Source organism: Archocentrus centrarchus, chromosome 20 (assembly GCF_007364275.1).
Source record: "Archocentrus centrarchus isolate MPI-CPG fArcCen1 chromosome 20, fArcCen1, whole genome shotgun sequence".
Lineage (NCBI taxonomy): Eukaryota > Metazoa > Chordata > Actinopteri > Cichliformes > Cichlidae > Archocentrus > Archocentrus centrarchus.
In genome coordinates, this window is record NC_044365.1 from 9415026 (window position 1) to 9437488 (window position 22463).

Consider the following 22463-nt stretch of genomic DNA (forward strand, 5'->3'; position numbering starts at 1 on the left):
ATGAACAAAATTGATCATTAGCTTTAATGTACATAAGCACAGGGAAACAAACGTGTGTAGTTTTATGGTGAGTATTATGCTGACATACCTGAATTATTAAAGGCCAAATTCTCCATGTGACTTGACATTACTCTTTCAGTATTGAACCTGCCTTTGGCATACAGGTTTGCCCTCTCTTTTTTTAGCTCATCCTCCCTCTGCTTCACCATCTTAATCTCTTCATCAACCAAGGATATTGTGCTTCTTGAACGCAGTTTGAAAAATGGGTTGTTCAGGAACATTTTTTCCTGGGGCTGGTCACAGGCTTTGCTAAGGGAGAACTCAGAGGCACTGCGAATAATCAGATTGGATGTCTCCAGGATGATGAGATTGGAGCTGCTGTCTTCGGTGTGCCACTCACCAGACTGAACATTCATGTTGTCTTCAACATGTCTAGAACCAGAGGTGAAATCATTGCTAGGGTCCAAAATGATTACATTGTTAGCTGACAATTCATGCTTCAGTGGTTCCTTAGTAGGTGATGAGGTGATGATAAATGATGGCGTCAATGGAGTACTTATGGATCTAGGGATAGTTCTTGATGGAGCACAGTCTGTTGATTTACCCATCCTGGATAGGCCCCTCTCCCTTTTGAAGTTTTCTTCCCTCTCCAGTGATATGCGAATCTCCCTTTCAACTGGTGTTTCTGGATCATCATAAGGGGACCTGTAACTGAAATCATCCAAACCAGAATCCTCTGAGCAGGGGCTGAATTGGGTGTGAGGATAATCCCCCACCAGATTTAAGTTCTCCAGACCATGTACTTTCTTGTGTGTTCTGTCAATGTTGCGCACTGGAGTGTACATGAAGCTGTGGCTGCCGTGGAAGCTCAGCTGCTTGGTTGTTGGTAAGACTACCTTGTTTTTGGTTTGCTCCTCCATTTCCCGCCACTGTTTACGTGCCAACTGGAAGTCCACATGCTCTGTACTAACATTCTCACTCTTGGTCTCTTGTATCACACAGAAGTCTTTAGGTAGCTTCTTGACTGTATCTGCATTGATGTGTGGTTGGTGACTGGTGTGGTTATGACTGGCATTTCTACCATTTTCACTGTCATATTCAGATATTTTGGACAAACCTTGAAGACATAATGGGCTATATTTAACCTCTTCTGGAGCCGTAGGAAAAGAAATGTTATACTCAGGCTGTTCCAGAATTTCTTCCACTTGTGGGACCTCAAAGCACACTTCGTCAAAGGAGTTGTTGTCTTGGTCTTCAAAGTCTGTCACCTCAACTTTTTGCACAAAGAGCTCCTGGGCACTCAATTGAAGACTATCCAAATATGAATCATCATCTTCTTTATTAATAGAAGACGAGAATATTGTTCTCCATTTTTCATCTGTCTCACTATCTGATGAAGCTGCTGCAATCTCAACCCTCAGACATTCGTCCATTTCTTCAGGGCCAGGTTCATGGCAGGATTCAGTGAAAACATCTGACATTGCCTCTTCTTTAATGCACTGTGCTGATATAGATTCTTCTGTGATGGGTGGTTCAAATAAGATTTCGTGGGCCTCTGAGTCTTCATCTGTGTATATTGTGAGATTGAGATAGCCATCTTCTTCAGAATTCAGATTATCACTATCCCCAGGCTCAGGCTCAGGCTCAGGCAACTGCTCTAGCTCAAGGTCTAGTGTTGGCTCAGGATACTGCTCTAGCTCAGGGTCTTGTGCTGGCTCAGGATACTGCTCTAGCTCAGGGTCTTGTGCTGGCTCAGGATACTGCTCTAGCTCAGGGTCTAGTGCTGGCTCAGGATACTGCTCTAGCTCAGGGTCTAGTGTTGGCTCAGGATACTGCTCTAGCTCAAGGTCTTGTGCTGGCTCAGGATACTGCTCTAGCACAGGGTCTTGTGCTGGCTCAGGATACTGCTCTAGCTCACGGTCTTGCTCTGGCTCAGGGTATTGCTTTAGTTTAGGGTACTGCTCTTGATCAGGGTACTGGCCTGGTTCAGTGATCTGTTCTTGCTGAGCATCTTGTTCTGGTGTGTCATGCCTCTTATAATGTGTTTCATTCTCACACACACTGTCTATGCTGGAGTGTGTGTCGGACACAGATGAGGTGACTGACTCATTCCTGTTGAGCTCTTCATGCCCCAGTTCCAAAATCAAAGCTTCTTTTTGATCCTGACAAGGATTTTCATTACAAACATTGGTCTCAGAGCAGTCAAGCTTGTCAGTCTCAATTGTGTTAGTTGGGATGTCAGTTAATAAAATGTCAAGTTTTACCTTTTCCCCCTGGAACTCTGGGACTGATGGATCTGTCTCTGAATAAACCTGCTTATCATCTGCAGTGAAATCCTGTTTAGGTGAATCAGCCACAGCAACCACCACTTCACAATGCATCTCCAGCTTTGATTGTTCTGTTGTTTCCATGGTGATGGAGTTGTGATTCTCAGTTGTGCTGCAACCTTTCCTCAGTTCTTTTCCATCTGTCTCTCGATCTACCGATGTAGCTTTCTGAGTAAAAAGAGAATAAGAAAAGTAAACATATGATTTTGGGAAGGAGAATTGCTGTTTGTACTTTTTTGTTGTTAAATGCATTAGAACACAGAATGTTGTTATGAAAATAGTCACACCAATGTGATCCTCTTGAACTGCAATGCATGGCACTTAAATGCCAGACTTGAAGACTGTTTGCAGGCTTTTATCTGTGGGATTCTGGGTGATGGTTATTATCATGGCAGGTGTGTGTGTGTGTGTGTGTGTGTGTGTCTGTGTGTGTGTGTGTGTGTGTGTGTGTGTGTGTGTGTCTGTGTGTGTGTGTGTGTGTGTGTGTGTGTGTGTGTGTGTGTGTGTGTGTGTGTGTGTGTGTTGGGAGAAGGAGTGGGAGTGTTATTTCTCTGTTGTTTGTGCTTGCTGCTGTGCTGCAGGAATATTTCCCTAAGTGGGTTATGTGCAAAAAGACAGGAATCGCATGAAAAGCAGCTGAATTAAAAAGTATGTCTACTCTTATGTAAGACTGCAGGACTGCCTCCCACACACTTCAAGTGTCCCTTCAAGATGATTACCTACAGTAAGCCCCATAATCCCTGTTTGCGTACACACACACACACACACACACACACACACACACACACACACACACACACACACACACACACACACACACACACACACACACACGCATGCTTTAGCTGACATTGTAATTAAGTACAAAAAAACCCCAACATTTCCAGTTACACCAGGGAGGTCAAGAGTTTATAGTCTCTTGAACTGTACACATTTCTGTCAGATTGATACTGAACTCTCACACTCACCCACTTTAACAGTGCAATACCCACATATCTGTGCAATATTATATTATTCATACAGAACAATATCCATCACTCCTATATTGTGTAATATCCAGTATTCATTCACTAGTGCAATATTCATTCACCAAGTGCAATATTCACCATCTTCATTATTATATGTATACACTTATTTTACTTTTTTTTTTTAACAAAGTATATATTTTTATACATTCTCTTATTTTCTGTATTTTTAATACATTTTATTTTCTGTATATATATTTATACTTTTATTTTTTGTATATTTTATACATTGTGTTTTATTTTCTCTATATTTTTAGATTATATTAGATTATTATATTTTATTTTTATTTTTTTTTAGAGAGTTTGACTTTCTATTGCATGGCACTGAAGAGGAGTGGCCCCCCAATCTCATTGTACATCCTGTATAATGACAATAAAGGCATTCTATTCTATTCTATTCTATTCTATTCTTGGTTTGGTTACTTGTGTAACTGTACACTATTTAAAGGGGTTGTTGTCTAAACGTACTATATTTAACCACAACTAGAAAGAACATTTAACAAAGCACTGGAAAGGAGAATTAGTTGTTAATGACAGATGATGGTGCAATACAGTACCAAAGCACATTATACTTCAAGATGTAAGACACCTTCTGTGTTAAAGTGATGATTCCCCCCGCCCCCTCAATAAAAGAAATAATTTAAAAACTGCATTTCCATTCATTCTTTCTTTGCTCTTATTGGTTTCTTTGCAGAGAATGATTTATTCTGCAGCAGAAGATCAGCAGGAGCTGATGAATATGAACTTACACCCACAGTCACATTAACTCAACCCCATTGAACATTTATAGAGGCACTTAAAGACATCACAAAATGCTCCTTGGAACATGTCAGGTCATGCTGGATAGCATGGTGTATCAAGTCCATGTCAATTTACTTAGTTCTGTAACTACTACAAGATTCTGAAATGTATGATTCAAAAGTCCCCTCACATTATTAGGCTAATGTCAATGCATATAATAAAACACTTTGTATTCAACACTGCAAAATGGCAGCATCATAATCACTGGTCTAAAACATTTGTACCCCAGTGTATGCACAGACTATGTGTTTTTTTTTAGTTTGTTTTGTTTTTTCTGTCTTAAACAACAAGCACGTCATGCATCATGACACAATGCTGTTTTAAATTATTTTTTTAAATATAAAAATATATAATGACGTCAAAAAACAAGAGATTGCACAAATTTGAAATTCAAGGACCTGTCATCTGACATATGAAATGCGCCTCTTTTATTTGAGGGGTAAACACAAACAAAATGGCTACTGACTTTTTTTCTTAGTGTGCAGAACATATATATATATATATATATATATATATATATATATATATATATATATATATATATATATATATATATATATATGTATATATATATAATTACAAAGCTTGTAATTAATTCGATTTTAATCGAGTCCCACCCCTAATATATATATATATATATATATATATATATATATATATATACTGACTGTGCACACAAAATAAAAATCATGAGGAGAAAAACAGTCTTTCTTTCTGCCATTTGTTTTGGTATGTCATCTGTTTGGCAGCAGACAAAAATGGCTCTTCAAAAAGTTAGGGTGTAAACACAGCATAAAATATCATTGGCTACCCTACTGCCTTCCTACAAAATATAGCCGACACGTGGTATGCCTTGCAGAGTGAAAAACATAAAAGATGTTTCACCCCTTGGCCAACTGTTCTGATTGATTGCTTTCTGAGATACCCTGCAGGTCACTATATGGTCTTTTTCCAAGGCGGTTTGGGCTCTAAAATTTGAACATACAAAATAAGAAGTAGATACAATTTGTACTATGATCATTCTTGTGGAATTTCCCACAGTGCATTAATTACATTTTTTTCTTGTTTATACACCTGCTTCTCTGAAGCTGTTATAGCTGCAAAGGGTGGATTAACATGGATTAAGAATGAGATGTCACTGAAGCTCATATATGTGTGAAGGCAGATGAGCAAATACTTTTGACAGTATAGTGTATCATTAACATAAATGACTGGTCACAAAGACCATGAAACAAATTGTTTTAAATCTAGTTTCATTTGCAGTTGGATAGTGACTGTGACACAGATTGGCAGTGGAAGGCTTTGCTAATACACGTGCAAACACACAACCACGCTGCAAACACACAACCACACACACACACACACACTCCAACAGGGACACGTGCATGCGACAGACTGAGTGCTATGGTAACCACTGAAAGGCCTGGCACTTACTGCAATGCTCAGCTGTCACCTCCTCCACCTCCACCTCCCCCTCAACAACTCATCAGCAGACTGTTAAATGTGATGGGAAGCAGTGATGCACTTATGCCGTAGGAAGTAATAGTTAGAATGAATAGATACAATTTTCTACTGAAATAAAAATGTCATGTTAACTTCAAAAGATTGATTTATGTATTAATTTACCCTAATGTCATATGGGCTGTGTTTCATATTGATGAACATATACAAGCCACTGGAGTCAGTTATTGTAAGAAATACTTGATAAAACACTCAAACATCCACACTAATTTACATTGAAGTAAGACTTAACTGTCTGAGTAATAAGGGCATACACAACTGCAGCTATTATTTCATAATATGCCCCCCCCCCCCCCCCCCCACACACACACACAAAAAAAAAAAAAAAATCAGCAAACTCAAGCAGTCTAATTAATAATACATGCAAACACTAAACTTCCTGCAGCACATTTCTTCCAAATCCCTATAGTTCCTGACTGGTTGTGAAATTTCCATTTAAAGGAATATGAAAGACCCATATTTACAGCTCTGAAAATAAATGTGCTTCATTGCAGTGTTGAGTCATACTTTTGAAACTGACCTATTCTATATTATTCCTAGCTCCATGTTTTTATTCTTGGACACTACTAGAGTAGCTTTACATGATCCATGGTTCACAATATTTCCAATTTATAATATATTGAGGCTTAGTGCTGTCCCCCAGTTCATCCTCTGTCTGAAATGAGTTATCATAGCTCCTCTCCCTTTAAGGCCACCCTCCCTTTAAGCCAGCTTTCAGCTGCTAATGGCAAACAGAATGTGTAACCAGCAGATGGGTGGGTCTTTGATGTTACTGAGATGACCATATTAATGACACCCCTCTCTGTGTCATTATAGTTATCCAAGATCAGAAAAAAATTAAGCATTTAGAGGACTCTGTCCTGACCTTTTGGCTCACTTACTTGCACATTGACTGACCCCATTATTTGAAAATTTGGTCATGTTTAATACAAATGCCCATCATTGTAACACAATACATTGACAAATAATAATAGTGACTAGGAAAACATTGGCACCAGTCAGAGAAGACAAAAAGTGGACTATATGAGTGAATATACATGTGGGATCTTAGTCCTGTTCCACTATCCATGATTTTATCCTCATTTTCTCATCTTATTTAATATCTTACATTTTTTTGTAGACTGTTTCTGAAAATAAAGAAAAAAAAAGCACTTTATATAACATTCAAGGAATAGCTTTGTGTCTTTGGAGTAACTGTGCGTTCAGTTGATACAGATGAATTAGTATTCTGAAAGCAATCTGCAAGTTAGTGTAAAAGCTGTGGATAAGCTTGGATAAGGGTTGATTTGATTTCTTTAGTGTAAGCCAACAGCAGCCCAAACCTCTAAATGTACTCAAAAATTGTATTTTTCTTTTTTAAATTGAAGTATAAAATGTTCTGAATCTAGTCATGCTAATACCCTTACAGGAGGAATGGAATGCTTCTTCAAAAATACATTCTCTCATTTAGTTTTTGATGATTTTTCATCCTATCAAACCATTCAGTGAGCTCCCTTCCTCTATTATATGGAAGATTATCATCCTGGAAGAGGTGACTCCCATAGAGTTAGAAATGCTTCATCATGGGTGATCACTCAGAATAACTTTATACTGATCTGCAGTGAATCTACGTGGATCTAAACCCTCTCAGTAATTCACCACATATATGTGGTACTTTTTAGAGCACACAAAGCTACCTATTTGTAGGATGTCTATAAAACAGTTTTGTTTTATAATCATCACCAATGGGAAGTATGCAGCAATGCATATATTATGTATGTGTGCATAATCAGCAGATCAGGTGCTGGTCATAAAATTAGAATATCATGAAAAAGTTGATTTATTTCAGTAATTCCATTGAAAAAGTGAAACTTGTATATTATATTCATTCATTACACAGAGACTGATATATTTAAAATGTTTATTTCTTTTATTTTTGATGATTATAACTGACAACTAATGAAAACCCCAAATTCAGTATCTCAGAAAATTAGAATATTACTTAAGACAATACAAAAAAAGGATTTTTAGAAATGTTGGCCAACTGAAAAGTATGAACATGAAAAGTATGAGCATGTACAGCACTCAATACTTAGTTGGGGCACCTTTTGCCTGGATTACTACAGCAATGTGGTGTGGCATGGAGTCAATCAGTTTGTGGCACTGCTCAGGTGTTATGAGAGCCCAGGTTGCTCTGATAGTGGCCTTCAGCTATTCTGAATTGTTGGGTCTGGCGTATCACATCTTCCTCTTCACAGTACTCCATAGATTTTCTATGGAGTTAAGGTCAGGCAAGTTTGCTGGCCAATTAAGAACGGGGATACCATGGGCCTTAAACCAGTAGCTTTGGCTGGTAGCTTTGGTACTATGTGCAGGTGCCAAGTCCTGTTGGAAAATGAAACCTGCATCTCCATAAAGTTGGTCAGCAGCAGGAAGCATGAAGTGTTCTAAAACTTCCTGGTAGACGGCTGCGTTGACCTTGGACCTCAGAAAACACAGTGGACCAACACCAGCAGATGACATGGCACTCCAAACCATCACTGACTGTGGAAACTTTACACTGGACCTCAAGCAACGTGGATTCTCTGCCTCTCCTCTCTTCCTCCAGACTCTGGGACCTTGATTTCCAAAGGAAATGCAAAATTGACTTTGATCAGAAAACATAACTTTGGGCCACTCAGCAGCAGTCCAGTCCTTTTTGTCTTTAGCCCAGGCGAGACGCTTCTGATGCCGTCTCTTGTTCAAAAGTGGCTTGACACAAAGAATGCAACAGCTGAAACTCATGTCTGCAGATGTCTGTGTGCGGTAGTTCTTGAAACATTGACTCCAGCTGCAGTCCACTCTTTGTGAATCTCCCCCCCATTTTTAAATGGGTTTTGGTTCACAATGCTCTCCAGGGTGCGTTTATCCCTATTGCTTGTACACTTTTTTCTACCACTTCTTTTCCTTCCCTGTAAAGGCTATATCTTAATAAAAGAAGTAACTTCATTTAACTTAATCTGCTGAAAAAGTTGGAGCCACTCATTCCCATAAATTAAATAGAATTAAAAATTAATTGTTGACGTTCTAACTCAGTTGTTTTGAGTACACTTAAATTTGTTGAGTATTTAAAGTTGTGGTAATATATTTCCAGTTATCTCCACTGATTCGTTTTCTTGGAGTTTACCTTATATCATTGCAAAAACACCACTTCATCTTTCATCCTTTAGTTGCTGTTTCTATTTCAGTTTTTAAATAATCACATACAGTACCAAATTTGTATTCAGATAATTGTTAACGATCCCCCAAAGTGTAAAGATTTGATGTTGGTCATATCAAAAAGATATAATAAATAATTAAATCAGTAACTGTTAAATAAGTTGATTCACAGAAAATTCACTATTTTATCAAATAATGTTTGTATAAGTACATTTGTAGATTAAAAAAAAAAAAAGAGGCACTCATGAGTGCCTGGGTGGGTCAATGGAAGAGCAGGCGACCACGCATGCCACGTGGCGGTGCCGACGGCACAGGTTTGCATCCCGTCCTGCGTGACTTCCTTGTCTCTCTTCACTGCTGACTGTCAAATAAAGCCCCCACCCCACCACCACACACAAGAAAAAAAATGTGATGTTATGTTTCCTTTTAATCAAATCAGAGCATTTTTGGCTTTATTCATCCAAGCTGCTTTAACACAAAATATCTGAGTTACTTTTACTCATAATGAGTATTTTTTTCATGCTTTAAATGTTTGAGTTAATGAATTTAAATGATTCAAGGATATCGGAGTTGAACTAACTCATTGGGCTTTACAGTGTTCCCTTCGCCTCTCTATCAATGTGCTTGGACACATTGATAGACACTGTGGACATTTGGACACTGTGAACAGCCAGCCTCTTTAGCAAAGACCTTTTATGTCTCGCCCTCCTTGTACAAGGTGTCAATGGTAATCTTTTGGACAACTGTCACGTCAGCAGTCTTCCCCATGATTGTGTAGCCTAGAGAACTACACTGAGAGACCATTTAAAGGTCTTTGCAGGTGTTTTGAGTTAAATAGGTGATTAGAGTGTGGCACCAGGTGTCTTCAATATTGAACCTTTTCACAATATTCTAATTTTCTGAGATACAGGATTTGGGGTTTTCATTAGTTGTAAGTTATAATCATCAAAATGAACAGAAATAAACATTTGAAATATATCAGTCTGCGTGTAATGAATGAATATAATACACAAATTTCACTTTTTGAATGGAATTAATGAAATAAATCAACCTTCTCATAATATTCTAATTTTATGACCAGCACCTGTATATGCATATGTATGCAGCAATGGATACATTAGTAGGTTGGGCCTTTCGATGGGATCTGTTTCCAACTAAAATGTACAAATAACACCCATCTTAATATATAATAAAATATTTTTGCAAATATAGATGTTTTCTTTTATAAATACACAGGTATGCTAAAGGCCCTCAGGTCAAACAATTCTCTAGTCAGCTGGCACATGTCCTTAAATAGGATGCTTTCACTTAGAAATTGTGGCCAAAAATGAATGCTTAATTTTTGTAATTAATTTTTGTAATTGTAAGCAAATATAAATACATTTGCTTACAATTACAAACATTATTTCTGCTTCTTGAATTACATCCTGTCCTAATGTGTACCTGCTATGGTTGACTATCAAAAATACATACTATACATTTGGTGTTTTATATAACATAAAAAAAATTATCATATTTGAAACATTGTATATACTTAATGGTGGTTATGCAGCTCTTTCTCACTAATTACTGCTAGCAAACATATCCCTGCATAGAACAAAATGGTAAATGAACTACTTCTTATATAGCACTTTTCTACTGTAATTGAGCACTTATACAACATGTTTGTATTCACCCATTCACACCCATTCATACAAGCACTTCCATATGTAACTAAGCTAAGTGCTTATTATCTAACATTCACAATGGTTCTTTTTGTCTTCCAATTATAGTTGAATTTATATACCGGTATATTGGTTTAAATCTGGAATAAAAATAAGACCTTAACGTATTTTATGCATGGTGTTCGGCTTATATAACACCAGTGAAAACTTAAGATGCTAAATTACACATGAAACGGTTCCCTTCAGCCCTTTTAATATCTGTTCATGTTATTAATATTTCTATACCCCTATTTCTATAAGGGTGGCTGTAGCTCAGGAAGTAGTGCAGATCACATACTTATAGGAAGGTTGGTGGTTTGATTCCTGGCTGCTCCAGTCTGCATGTCAAAGTATTCTTAAGATACTGAACCCCAATTTACTCTCTGATACAACCATCGGAGTGTCAATGTTAGATAGAACTTGTAGAAAGACGTGTGTGTGAGAATGGGTGAATAAAAAGTGCTCAGAGTAGAAAATTCTATATAAGAACCAGTCCACTTAACATTTACTTTACTTACATTTCTCCACAGTGATGTAAAAAACTCACTGCCAGTTACTGAAAAGGTTTAATTGCAGTTATTGCTGCCTAGGGTGGAATGACCAATTATAAATGTTAAAAAATGAAAGCATAACTTAAAAACTGCATTTTATATTTACTTGGGTTAATTTATCCAGTATTAAAATTTGTTTAATGATCTGTAAGTTTGACAAATTTGCAAAAAATAAGAAATCAGGAAGAAGGCAAATACTTTTTCACAGCAATGTATATTACATATATACCTATGAAATTCCTTTTTGGAAAGCACAAATGAACTACATAATTTCTATACTCAATTTTTTCCAGCAAGATAAAGATGAATGGGTTGGAGCCTATCCCAGCTGTCACAGGGTGAGAGGCAGGGTACACCTTGTACAGGTCGCCAGTCTGTTGCAGGACCAACACAGAGAGACAGCCAACCATTCACACCTATGGGTAATTGACAATTACCAGTTAACCTAACCCCAGTAACTGCATGTCTTTGGACTATGGGAGGAAACCGGAGTACCCAGAGAAAACAAAACAAACAAACAAAAATACATTATTTTAATTTAAATCCACATACACTTGAATGTTTACACTGTTACAACTCTTAGATGCAGATGATGACCTGAGTGTGCTCCTTCCTGTAGCTCATCCTCAAAGGTATGAGCTGGAATGAATGAATGTTGTCAAACTGTTAAAGGAGAATGATTTTGTAGCAGTCTATTGTTGAAACAAAATTATGTGTGTATTACTAATCTTGTTTGACATAAATAAATTTGGAAGTGTTACAGGGGTACGCAGTCTAGACCTGCCTCCCTTAAGAGGACAAAAAGCAAGCTTCCATATGATAAAGATAAGTTTAAAGGCCAGGTATGTAGTAGTTATGGTTAGGCTTAGTCTCCAGGAAATGTATATCAATGTAAGTTAGTGTAACGTTCTTTGAAATCATGGAAAGACTCCTGTGTAATGGAGAGCTACATCTGAAAGATTTCACTTGTATATCAAATGAGACAAGTGTAGTAAACATCATTGAAAAATAACTCAGGACAAAAATCAGGACAAAGCTCACACACTTTATTTGTGTATGTGTACACACAGGTTCTGATATATGTAAGATTTTTCTCTTAAACGTCTTAAAAATTCATATATATATATATATATATATATATATATACACAATGTATGCTTCATAAGAATAATTATTGAGTGAGTGAGTATATCTTCAAGCATGCTGTTTGCATAGCTAAATAACAATGAGTATTTCAGCACTCAAATCCTGGCTGAAAATATTATTTCTATTGACCACTTAAAGAACAGAAGTATTTTTCCACTCTGTGCAAGGACAGTTAAACCTAATTGCTTAATGACATCCTAAACCCTGCCTCCACCACCATGAACACACACACACGGACCAGTGCAGCTCGTCATACATTCATATTATCAATGCAATAACTGGCTTGCAGCATCACTACATCCACATCAATGCCAACACGCTGTAATTTCCATTTTATCAGCTGAAGCAGATAATGTAGTATAGATCTATACTCTGATGAAGGAAAATCTTAGTAAACTTTTCAGTGCATGTGTGTATTTGTGTGAAGGGACCTACCTGAGAGAGAGAGTGGCAGTCTAACGCAGAGGATTCTGCTTTGTTTCTGAGTGCAGCTTTATAGTGGCAGTTCTGCCTGGCTGCTTTTTGCCTCTGATTGGATGACTGGTGGAAGGAGGGGAAATTGGCGGCCAATACTTGAGCTTTCTCTGATGAACACACACTCAAGCCCAAAGGAGCTCATCTAGTCCTCTTGCACACATTCTGTCCTACAGTGAGACTGATTCGAACCACCTGATTATTTCTCTAGTTGAAATTAGAATTGTTATCTTATGAATATAAATCTGCATTTACTAATTAAACTGTGGGTTATACAAGATAATGTTGCATGTTCATAAGTTTGCAGTGTTTTGAAGTGTGTTCACTATTACTAGCACTGTACAACATACCTCAGTTCAAATAGGTTTGGTATTTATTTAGTGCAATAAACAGGTGCAATATAATAATATGATTTGTAATATAATCTTTATATAGTACGTTCAGTCCATCTTATCTTATCTTATCTTATTAATTATCTTTTGTATAAAAAAGGGAGTAACTGTCATTTTATGTTTGCTGTAGATCTACTCTATGCCTTTATTAATAAACTCTTGAGTAGCTCCAAGTGTAATTTCTGCAGTAAGCTTTTTGGTGTTTGTGTTAGAGTCTGAGAAACATGTGTCTAACCACATACATACATTGGATGGCATGACTTCGAACTCCAGTAAGACTGCGAGGAATACTGGAGTAATTTTTGACCAGGATAGTTTATCCTTCGATGTGCACATTAAACATATATTTAGGACTGCTTTCTTTCATCTGTGCAATATTGCCAAAATTCAAAACAGCCTGTCTCAGAGTGATGCTGAAAAAAATAGTCCACACATCTAGGCTGGACTATTGTAATTTCTTATTTTCAGGCTACTGTAAAAGCTTCCTGTTCTAAAAGCTGCTTATAAAGCTTTCAGTGATGGTCATGGTAAAGGCCCTGGAGGTCTGATTCCCAGCGGCCAAGACTGGCTTTATGGATCATCTCCTGTCTGCTAGGGTAAGAGCCTGAGCTTGAACTACCGTATTTTTCGGACTATACGTCGCTCCGGAGTATAGGTCGCACCAGCCAAAAAATGCATAATAAAGAAGAAAAAAACATATATAGGTCGCACTGGACTATAAGTCGCACTTTTTTTGGGGGGGGGGGGGGTTGATAGAATCCGAGACCCAGAGCAGAAATTCCATCTTGAACGGCAATTTAAAATAATAATGGATTAAAGAACAGGACGAACACGGTTACACCTACGTTATGCTAACGTAGCACATTCAGCTACATGACGCACAACGAACACGTGTTCGGTATTGTAACGTTGTAAACACACTTCCAAAGTCGGCGATATTCACAACAAAGGTCGTCTTTATTAACAGAAAAACGGCTGCTGTAGGCCACAGCCACGCCAACCACAACTACAACAGCGGAACAGCAACACACACACAGGCAAGCTCTCGGTCTTTTTCTCTCTCTCCATGCTGCCTTCACGAACCTCCCGAACAGTCCGAAATCCCACAACATTAACACGCTCTCTAACTAAGAGAATCGCTACAGTATGTTAACGTAACATTAAGTTATTCAGATAACCATAGCATAAAGAACATACTAACAAGTTAACCAAACCATCAACCCATTGAATTCTTCATCCTCGGTGTCACTTCTAAACAATTCCGTACACTCCGTAGACGAAGCGCCGCTTCCTCTTCTGTGTCGCGTTAGTCAGACTCGTCGTCAGCTGCAGTTCCAATTATTCCAGCCTTTCTGAATCCCAACAGGATGGTTTGTCACTGAAGCCCATGTTTTCTTGATCCATCCAATGACTTCCAGGAAAGTTGGGTGGCGCATTCTCCCAGTTGCCGTTAAGCTGTGCTCTCCATCCACTGCGCCCACAGGTTACGCAAGACTGCCTTAAAGCTGCAGTTCACGGAGATGTCAAGTGGCTGGAGTATTTTGGTTCATGTGTTATAAATGTCACATATACGTCGCTCCGGAGTATAGGTCGCACCCCCAGCCAAACTATGAAAAAAAGTGCGACTTATACTCCGGAAAATACGGTAGTCATAATATCCTCCTGGGAACCAAGCAAAATAAGTGCCATGAAATTAGTTTTTCTTTCTAATTTCCTACATCCTCAGAATCAACAAAACATCTCACAATTAACTTTTTTTCAGCATGTCCACTGTAGTGGACAACAGGATGATCATCGAAAACAAACAGCTGATTTAATTAATTGTAGTCATTAACTAAATATACAAAAAAAAGAAAAATTCTCAAGAAGGCAACATAATGTGTTATATCTTATTCTGGACTCCTCTACAATACATGCATAAGATAAGATAAGATAAGATAAGATAAAACTTTAATAATCCCACGACGGGGAAATTTGTGCATTACAGCAGCTCAATACAGAGAAAAAATGAAAAGGATGAGTAAGAACAAATAACTAAACTAAAAACTAAAATTCAATAGAATAAAATAAAATAGCAAAAATCTATACACATATACATAAGCACTATATACATAAATATATATATCAGTGTCAATACCCACATTTACATATACACACATATACACACACGTCAAAACACTATATAAAGATATCAAAATATTATATACATTTGTAGCCGGTAAGGTACACAGCATACACGGTATGCATTATATGGGTGAGTGTAATAAATAAAATGTATCTGACTGTATGGATAAAGTGGAGGTAAAGTGTCCAAGTGATTCAAGACATTATGATGTGTTATACAGTCTAACTACTGTTGGGATGAATGACCTGCGAAAGCGCTCCTTCCTGCAGCGAGGATGTTTCAGTCTCTGACTGAAGGAGCTGCTCAGTTCACCCACGGTCTCATGAAGAGGGTGATGGGGGTTGTTCATGATGGATGTCAGCTTTGCTAACATCCTCCTCTCACCCACCACCATCACAGACTCTAGAGGACATCCCAACACAGAGCTAGACCTCCGCACCAGTTTGTCGATCCTGCTCCTGTCCCTTTCGGTGCATCCACCCCCCCAGCAGGCCACTGCGTAGAAAAGGGCAGATGCTACCACTGTGTCATAAAAAGTCTTTAACAGAGTCCTGCAGACACCAAAGGACCTCAGTCTCCTCAGCAGGTGTAGTCGACTCTGGCCCTTCTTATACAGGACGTCTGTGTTTGTACTCCAGTCCAGCTTGTTATTGAGATGAACACTTAGGTACTTGTAGGAGACCACTGTCTCAATGTCCTTTCCCTGGATGTTCACCAGTGCTGTAGGGGGTGGCTTCCTCCTGAAGTCTATGATCATCTCCTTCGTCTTGCTGGCGTTGATTTGGAGTGCGTTGTTCTCACACCAGCCGACAAAGTCACCGATGACCCCCCTGTATTCCTGGTCGTTCCCATCTGATACGCATCCGATGATGGCCGTATCATCTGAGAACTTCTGTAGGTGGCAATAGTCTGAATTGTACCTGAAATCTGAGGTGTACAGACTGAACAGAAAGGGTGAGAGGACCGTGCCCTGTGGCGCCCCCGTGCTGCAGACTACTACATCAGACACACAGTCATGGCACCTCACATACTGTGGTCTGTTGGTGAGGTAGTTGATGATCCATGCCGTCAGCTGCCTGTCCACTCCGGCTCCCTCCATCTTCCCTCTCAACAGTGCAGGCTGGATGGTGTTGAAAGCACTGGAGAAGTCAAAGAACATGACCCTCACAGTGTTCCCTGCCTGCTCTAGGTGAGAGAGGGATCTGTGCAGCAGGTAGATGACGGCATCGTCCACCCCGATGCCGGGCTGGTAGGCGAACTGCAGGGGGTCCAGCGCTGAGCTCACCAGTGGGCGGAGGTGGTGCAGGATGAGCCTCTCCATGGTCTTCATCAGGTGAGAAGTCAGGGCCACAGGTCTGTAGTGGTTGGACTCCCTGGGATGTGCGATCTTTGGCACTGGAACTATGCAGGAAGTCTTCCACAGTTCAGGAACCCTCTCCAGATTCAGGCTCAGGTTGAAGATGTGCAGACCAGCTCTGTCAGGTGGTCCTGCACATCTTCAACCTGAGCAGTCTGGAGCTGATTCCATCTGGACCCGCTGCCTACCTGATCTTCGTCTTCCTGAGCTGACTTCTCACCTGATCAGATGTGAGGTGGATGTGAGGCTGGGTTTGGGTGGTTGATGGGGCTGGCTCCGCTGTGGGTAAGGGTGAGGAGAGCGCAGGCAATGATGGCATTGCACCAGGAGAGAGGGGGGTCAGCATAGGGAAGGGGGCAGATGGGAGCTGAGGGGTGGGGGAGGTGGTCAACGACCCAGAGTCAAATCTATTGAAAAACAGATTCAAGTTGTTAGCCCACCCCCGGTCAGCAGACACTGTGGCTCCTCCATTGTCCTCAAAGTGGCCAGAGATTTTTTTCATGTTTCTCCAGACTTCTCGGACTTTGTTATGTTGGAGCTGTTCCTCCATCTTCCTCCTGAAGCTCTCTTTGCCTCTCCGGATCTTGTATTTTACATCCTTTTGCACTCTCCTCAGTTCCTCCTTGTCTCCAGATCTGAAGGCCCTCTTCTTCTCGTTCAGCAGGGCCTTCAGCTCTGGGGTCACCCACGGTTTATTGTTGGAGAAACACCGTACCTTCTTGGTTGGCACAGTGTTCTCCACACAGAAGTTCATGTAGTCTGTGATGCAGTGGGTGAGGGCGTCGATGTCCTCACCGTGAGGCCTGCAGAGTTCCTGCCAGTCTGTACATTCAAAACAGTCTCTCAGGGCCTCACTGCAGTCCTCAGACCACAGTCTTATTGTCTTCTTGGTGGGGGGTTTCCTCTTCACAATGGGGGTGTAGGTGTAGGTGTAGGTGTAGGTGTGGGGGTGTAGGTGGGGTGAAGAATGACCAGGTTGTGGTCTGAGTGGCCAAGCGGGGGTAGAGCTGTAAGCCTCCTTTGTGTTGGCAAACAGCAGGTCTATAGTTTTATTGTCCCTTGTGTAGCAGTCAACATATTGGGTGAAGTTAGGGAGAGTGGAAGAAGGTGAGGCATGGTTGAAGTCCCCAGAGATGATAATCAGGGACTGCGGATGTGCCGTCTGTAACTGAGAGACGGTGGTGTGGATGTCCTCACAGGCTGCTGTAGCGTCGGCCGACGGCGGGATGTAAACAGTTAACACAATAACATGTGAAAACTCCCGGGCCAGGTGGTATGGCCGAACGCTAACCGCTAACAGTTCAATGTCTTTGGTACAGCGCTGCTCCTTCACAGTGATGTGTCCTGGGTTACACCATCTCTCATTAACGTACATCGCCAGTCCCCCACCTCTCCTCTTACCACTCTCCCTCATGCTCCGGTCTGCTCTCACCAGCTGAAAGCCCTCCAATGTTACGACGGAGTCCGGTGTGTGGTCCGTGAGCCAAGTCTCCGTGAACAGCAGGAGGCTGCTCTGCTGGTACTCCCACTGCAGTCTGGTTAGCGTTGCCAGCTCTTCCATCTTGTTGCGTAAAGATCTTACGTTACCCATGAGAATAGATGGAATGCTCGGTTTGTACCGTCTCCTCCTCTCCCGGTACTTCGCTCCAGCTCTGCATCCCCTCCTCCGACGCCGTAATTCCTTCGGAATCTCGGGTCGCTCCTCCGGGAGTACGCTCCTGTTGCATGGGGCTAACAGCTGATCCCGGCTGTAAACAATAGAGTGGCTCACCGGTTCTCCAGATGAAGTGGTGAAAAGTCCCAAAAAGAGTATAAGGAATGCCACTACTCTAATGAAACTTCGCAGGTCCATGACGGGTTTGATATCTAATATAACTACGAAACTAAGAGTCTGAAAGAAAAACTAAAAACACAAGAAAAACACACAAGAAAGGGAAGTAACCTGGGAGCTGCAGTAACAGGCTGCCTACCGTGGCGCCATCTTGGAAAAAAAAAAAAAAAAAAAAAAAAATGCATGGTCTTCTTTAAGACAATCTGGCCACACCACACAGCTTTTCCATAAAACAGCTGGGCTGTCATGAACGATCAGTCGGTCGCGAACAATCTGGCTCTAAGAGCCGGCTCTTTGAAGTGAACAACAGGAGCCAGCTCCTGATTATGAACTGTTTCTTTTTTCTTTTTTTTGTGTGGAAGCCACATATGATTGGTTAAGATGGGTGGCAGCGTCTCTGCGTCTACACTGAGCAGGAGGGGAGGGGCCACGGACACACCATGCAGTTAGTACAGAAACACCAGAGAGGGAGAGGTTCCTCCAAAGTTCACTCGGAGACAGGAAAGAGCTAGAAGAAGTTGTGCTTTACATAGATGCTACATGCAGGAACAGTTAGGAAATGCATGACAGAAAACATAGTAAAGTTTGGACACATTTTAATTTGATAGACTGCAAAGTTAAAATTTCATATTGAGCAGGCTCCACAAACAAGCTGCATAGACATATATGAACTGTTTATCCATCAGTGCCATTACAAGAACAAAACAGGGCAGGTCATATCAGGTAGGAGAAACAGGATCAACCCCTCAAAGGCCCTTGGTTTTTCTGAGTGCCAATCTTTTGTTTTATAATTTGTATTTGGAGCACTCTATTCTATGTTGAATATATAAAGAAACACATAATGTATGTTTTTACATTAGCAATTAATTTTACACATTTTTATAAGTAATATAAGGAATAATAAGGAATATGTGGACTGACATGACTATGTTGCTGTAGCACAAATGGCCCTTGAAGTGTCCACATCTCAGGCTGAGTGGCACCGTACTCTGGGAGAGTTCCCAAAAATTCATACCTTTGGTGAATGGCCTCTTCAACCCAATGAGAGAGCCTGGGCTTTGACTGTCTGGGTATGCCCAAAACCCCAGAGTTAAAGCAGACAAAATGCTGGTCCATCTTGCTAAAAGTCTGTGTACACCCCATATACTCTGTCAAAATCCAGCCAGGGCACAGAGCAGCCTGTCACAGAGCTTCCTCCTGATCTAAGCCACTAGTAGGAAGTGAATGTAGCTCAACAGAATGGGTGGATGCTGAAGAGCACCAAGGACTATGGGGTTCCATTCGGGAACCAAGGGTCCAGACATATAAACTTTAAGCCCGTGGACACCTTTAAGAAACTGGGAAATCAGAGATGATTCATCCTGATTGAGTGCTGAGCGACCAACGTGAATCTCTGCCACTGTACCGCACAGGGTAACTGCAGATTTTCCCGCCTCCAGTTGGGACTACAGAAATTGCTAGGATAATCCTGGCTGTGGCCTCAGAGGGGCTGATCTGATGGACTGTACATCAGAATGCAAAAAGTCCCCAGCCAGCACCATCTACCCCTAGTAGATGGTGCAAAGTCTTGTACTTTAGTACTGTCTTGTACAGAACTCTCTGCCTCTGCCTCTCTCCTGTTGCCTACAAGAATTAGGTCTCAATGTACATAAAGATGGTCCTGACGTCCATTACAATTGACATTCATTCAAAGAAAATTATTTCAAACCATAAATGATTTAACTCCATTTAAATCTGAAAATACAGTGATCCCTCACCTATTGCGGGGTTACATTCCAGAGACCACCGCAATAGGTGAAAATCCACAAAGTAGTGGTTACATATTTATTTTATTATTTATATATTTTAAGGATTTATAAAACCTTCCCACACTCCTATGAACATTTCCCACTCTCTTAATACAATCTGAATAAGGAAGATGATGTGCAGTAGCTGTGCAGTACTGATGATAATGAACACCTTCGGCCGTTATTTCTATTTCCACTAAAGGCATAGGTGTTACTTATCTCTTTGTCTGAGTGACGAACATAGTTATGGGGTGTTACAGAAATACCTATATACCGCAGAATCCCACAAAATATTGAAAATTGCGTGAAACATAATTAGATATATATATTTTTTTTAAAAAATCTGCAATACAGTGAAGCCGTAATTAGTGAATTGCAATATGTTGTCTTGGCTGGGTGGCGCTGTCACTTGGTGTTGGCTCTCACTGCGGTATTGTATCACTTCCTGTTCCTGTTTCGGAGCACAGTGTTTTGCTGTCTGTTAGCTGTTATATCTGTATAACTCGATTTATCTGGATAATAACATATTTTAGTGTAATCTTCACCTACTTTAAATAGCATACTCTTTGCTGAATCACCTGTATTCACATTACTCACTTTATTTGTTTTTAGAAATTCGCTAGCTTAGCTCAGCTAGTAGCTTAGCCCTTAGCCGACTCACTACCAGCATGGCTTCTTCTCCTGTCTCTCCTGCACTTTCCTGCTCTGGGTGTCACATGTTTAGTTACTCCTCGGCCTCCTTTAGCAGTAACGGTACTTGTAATAAATGTAGTCTGTTTGTAGCTCTGGAGGCCAGGCTTTCTGAACTGGAGACTCGGCTCCGCACCCTGGAAAATCCTACATCTAGCCAGGCCCCTGTAGCGGGTGCGGACCATGGTAGCTTAGCCGCCGTTAGCTCCCCCCCAGCAGATCCCGAGCAGCAGGGAAAACAGGCCAGCTGGGTGACGGTGAGGAGGAAGCGTAGTCCTAAGCAGAAGCCCCGGGTACACCACCAACCTGTTCACGTCTCTAACCGTTTTTCTCCACTCGGCGACACACCCGCCGAGGAACAAACTCTGGTTATTGGCGACTCTGTTTTGAGAAACGTGAAGCTAGAGACACCGGCGACCATAGTCAAATGTCTTCCAGGGGCCAGAGCAGGCGACATTCATGGAAATTTGAAACTGCTGGCTAAGGCTAATCGTAGATTTGGTAAGATCGTTATTCACGTCGGCAGTAATGACACCCGGTTACGCCAATCGGAGGTCACTAAAATTAATATTGACTCGGTGTGTAACTTTGCAAAAACGATGTCGGACTCTGTAGTTTTCTCTGGGCCCCTCCCCAATCAGACCCGGAGCGACATGTTTAGCCGCTTGTTCTCCTTGAATCGCTGGCTGTCTGAGTGGTGTCCAAAAAATGACGTGGGCTTCATAGATAACTGGCAAAGTTTCTGGGGAAAACCTGGTCTTGTTAGGAGAGATGGCATCCATCCCACTTTGGATGGAACAGCTCTCATTTCTAGAAATCTGGCCAAATTTATTAACCCTCCTAAAAACTGACTACCCAGGGTTGAGACCAGGAAGCAGAGTTGCAGTCTTACACGCCTCTCTGCAGCTTCTCTCCTCCTGCCATCCCCCCAAAACCCCATCCCCATAGAGTCGGTGCCTGCTCCCAGACCACCAAAAACCAAAGCTAAAATCAGCAAAAAACTATTTAAGCATAAAAATTCAAAAACAATAAATAATACAGCTTCATCAACTGCACCAAAAAATAAAACAATTAAATGTGGATTGTTAAACATTAGGTCTCTCTCTTCCAAGTCCCTATTAGTAAATGATTTAATAATTGATCAACGTATTGATTTTTTCTGCCTTACAGAAACCTGGTTACAGCAGGATGAATATGTTAGTTTAAATGAATCAACACCCCTGAGTCACAGTAACTGTCAGAATGCTCGAAGCACAGGTCGAGGAGGAGGATTAGCTGCAATCTTCAATTCCAGCTTATTAATTAATCAAAGACCCAGAGAAAGTTTTCATTCTTTTGAAAGCCTGACTCTTAGTCTTGTCCATCCTAATTGGGAAAATCAAAAACCTGTTTTATTTGTTATTATCTATCGTCCACCTGGTCCTTACTCAGAGTTTCTGTCTGATTTCTCAGACTTTTTATCTGATTTAGTGCTCAGTTCAGATAAAATAATTATAGTGGGTGATTTTAACATCCATGTAGGTGCTGAGAATGACAGCCGCAACACTGCATTTAAT

At 40.6% G+C, this 22463-nt stretch overlaps 1 protein-coding gene across 1 annotated transcript in view; it reads right to left on the reverse strand.

The window, feature by feature from the left end:
- Window positions 1-22463, reverse strand: part of palmdb (palmdelphin b) — a 96177-nt gene that overhangs the window by 5246 nt on the left and 68468 nt on the right. The window contains exon 6 of the mRNA XM_030756798.1: window positions 89-2495. Coding sequence (XP_030612658.1) covers window positions 89-2495 — 2407 coding nt within the window. The remainder of the gene's footprint in view (window positions 1-88; window positions 2496-22463) is intronic.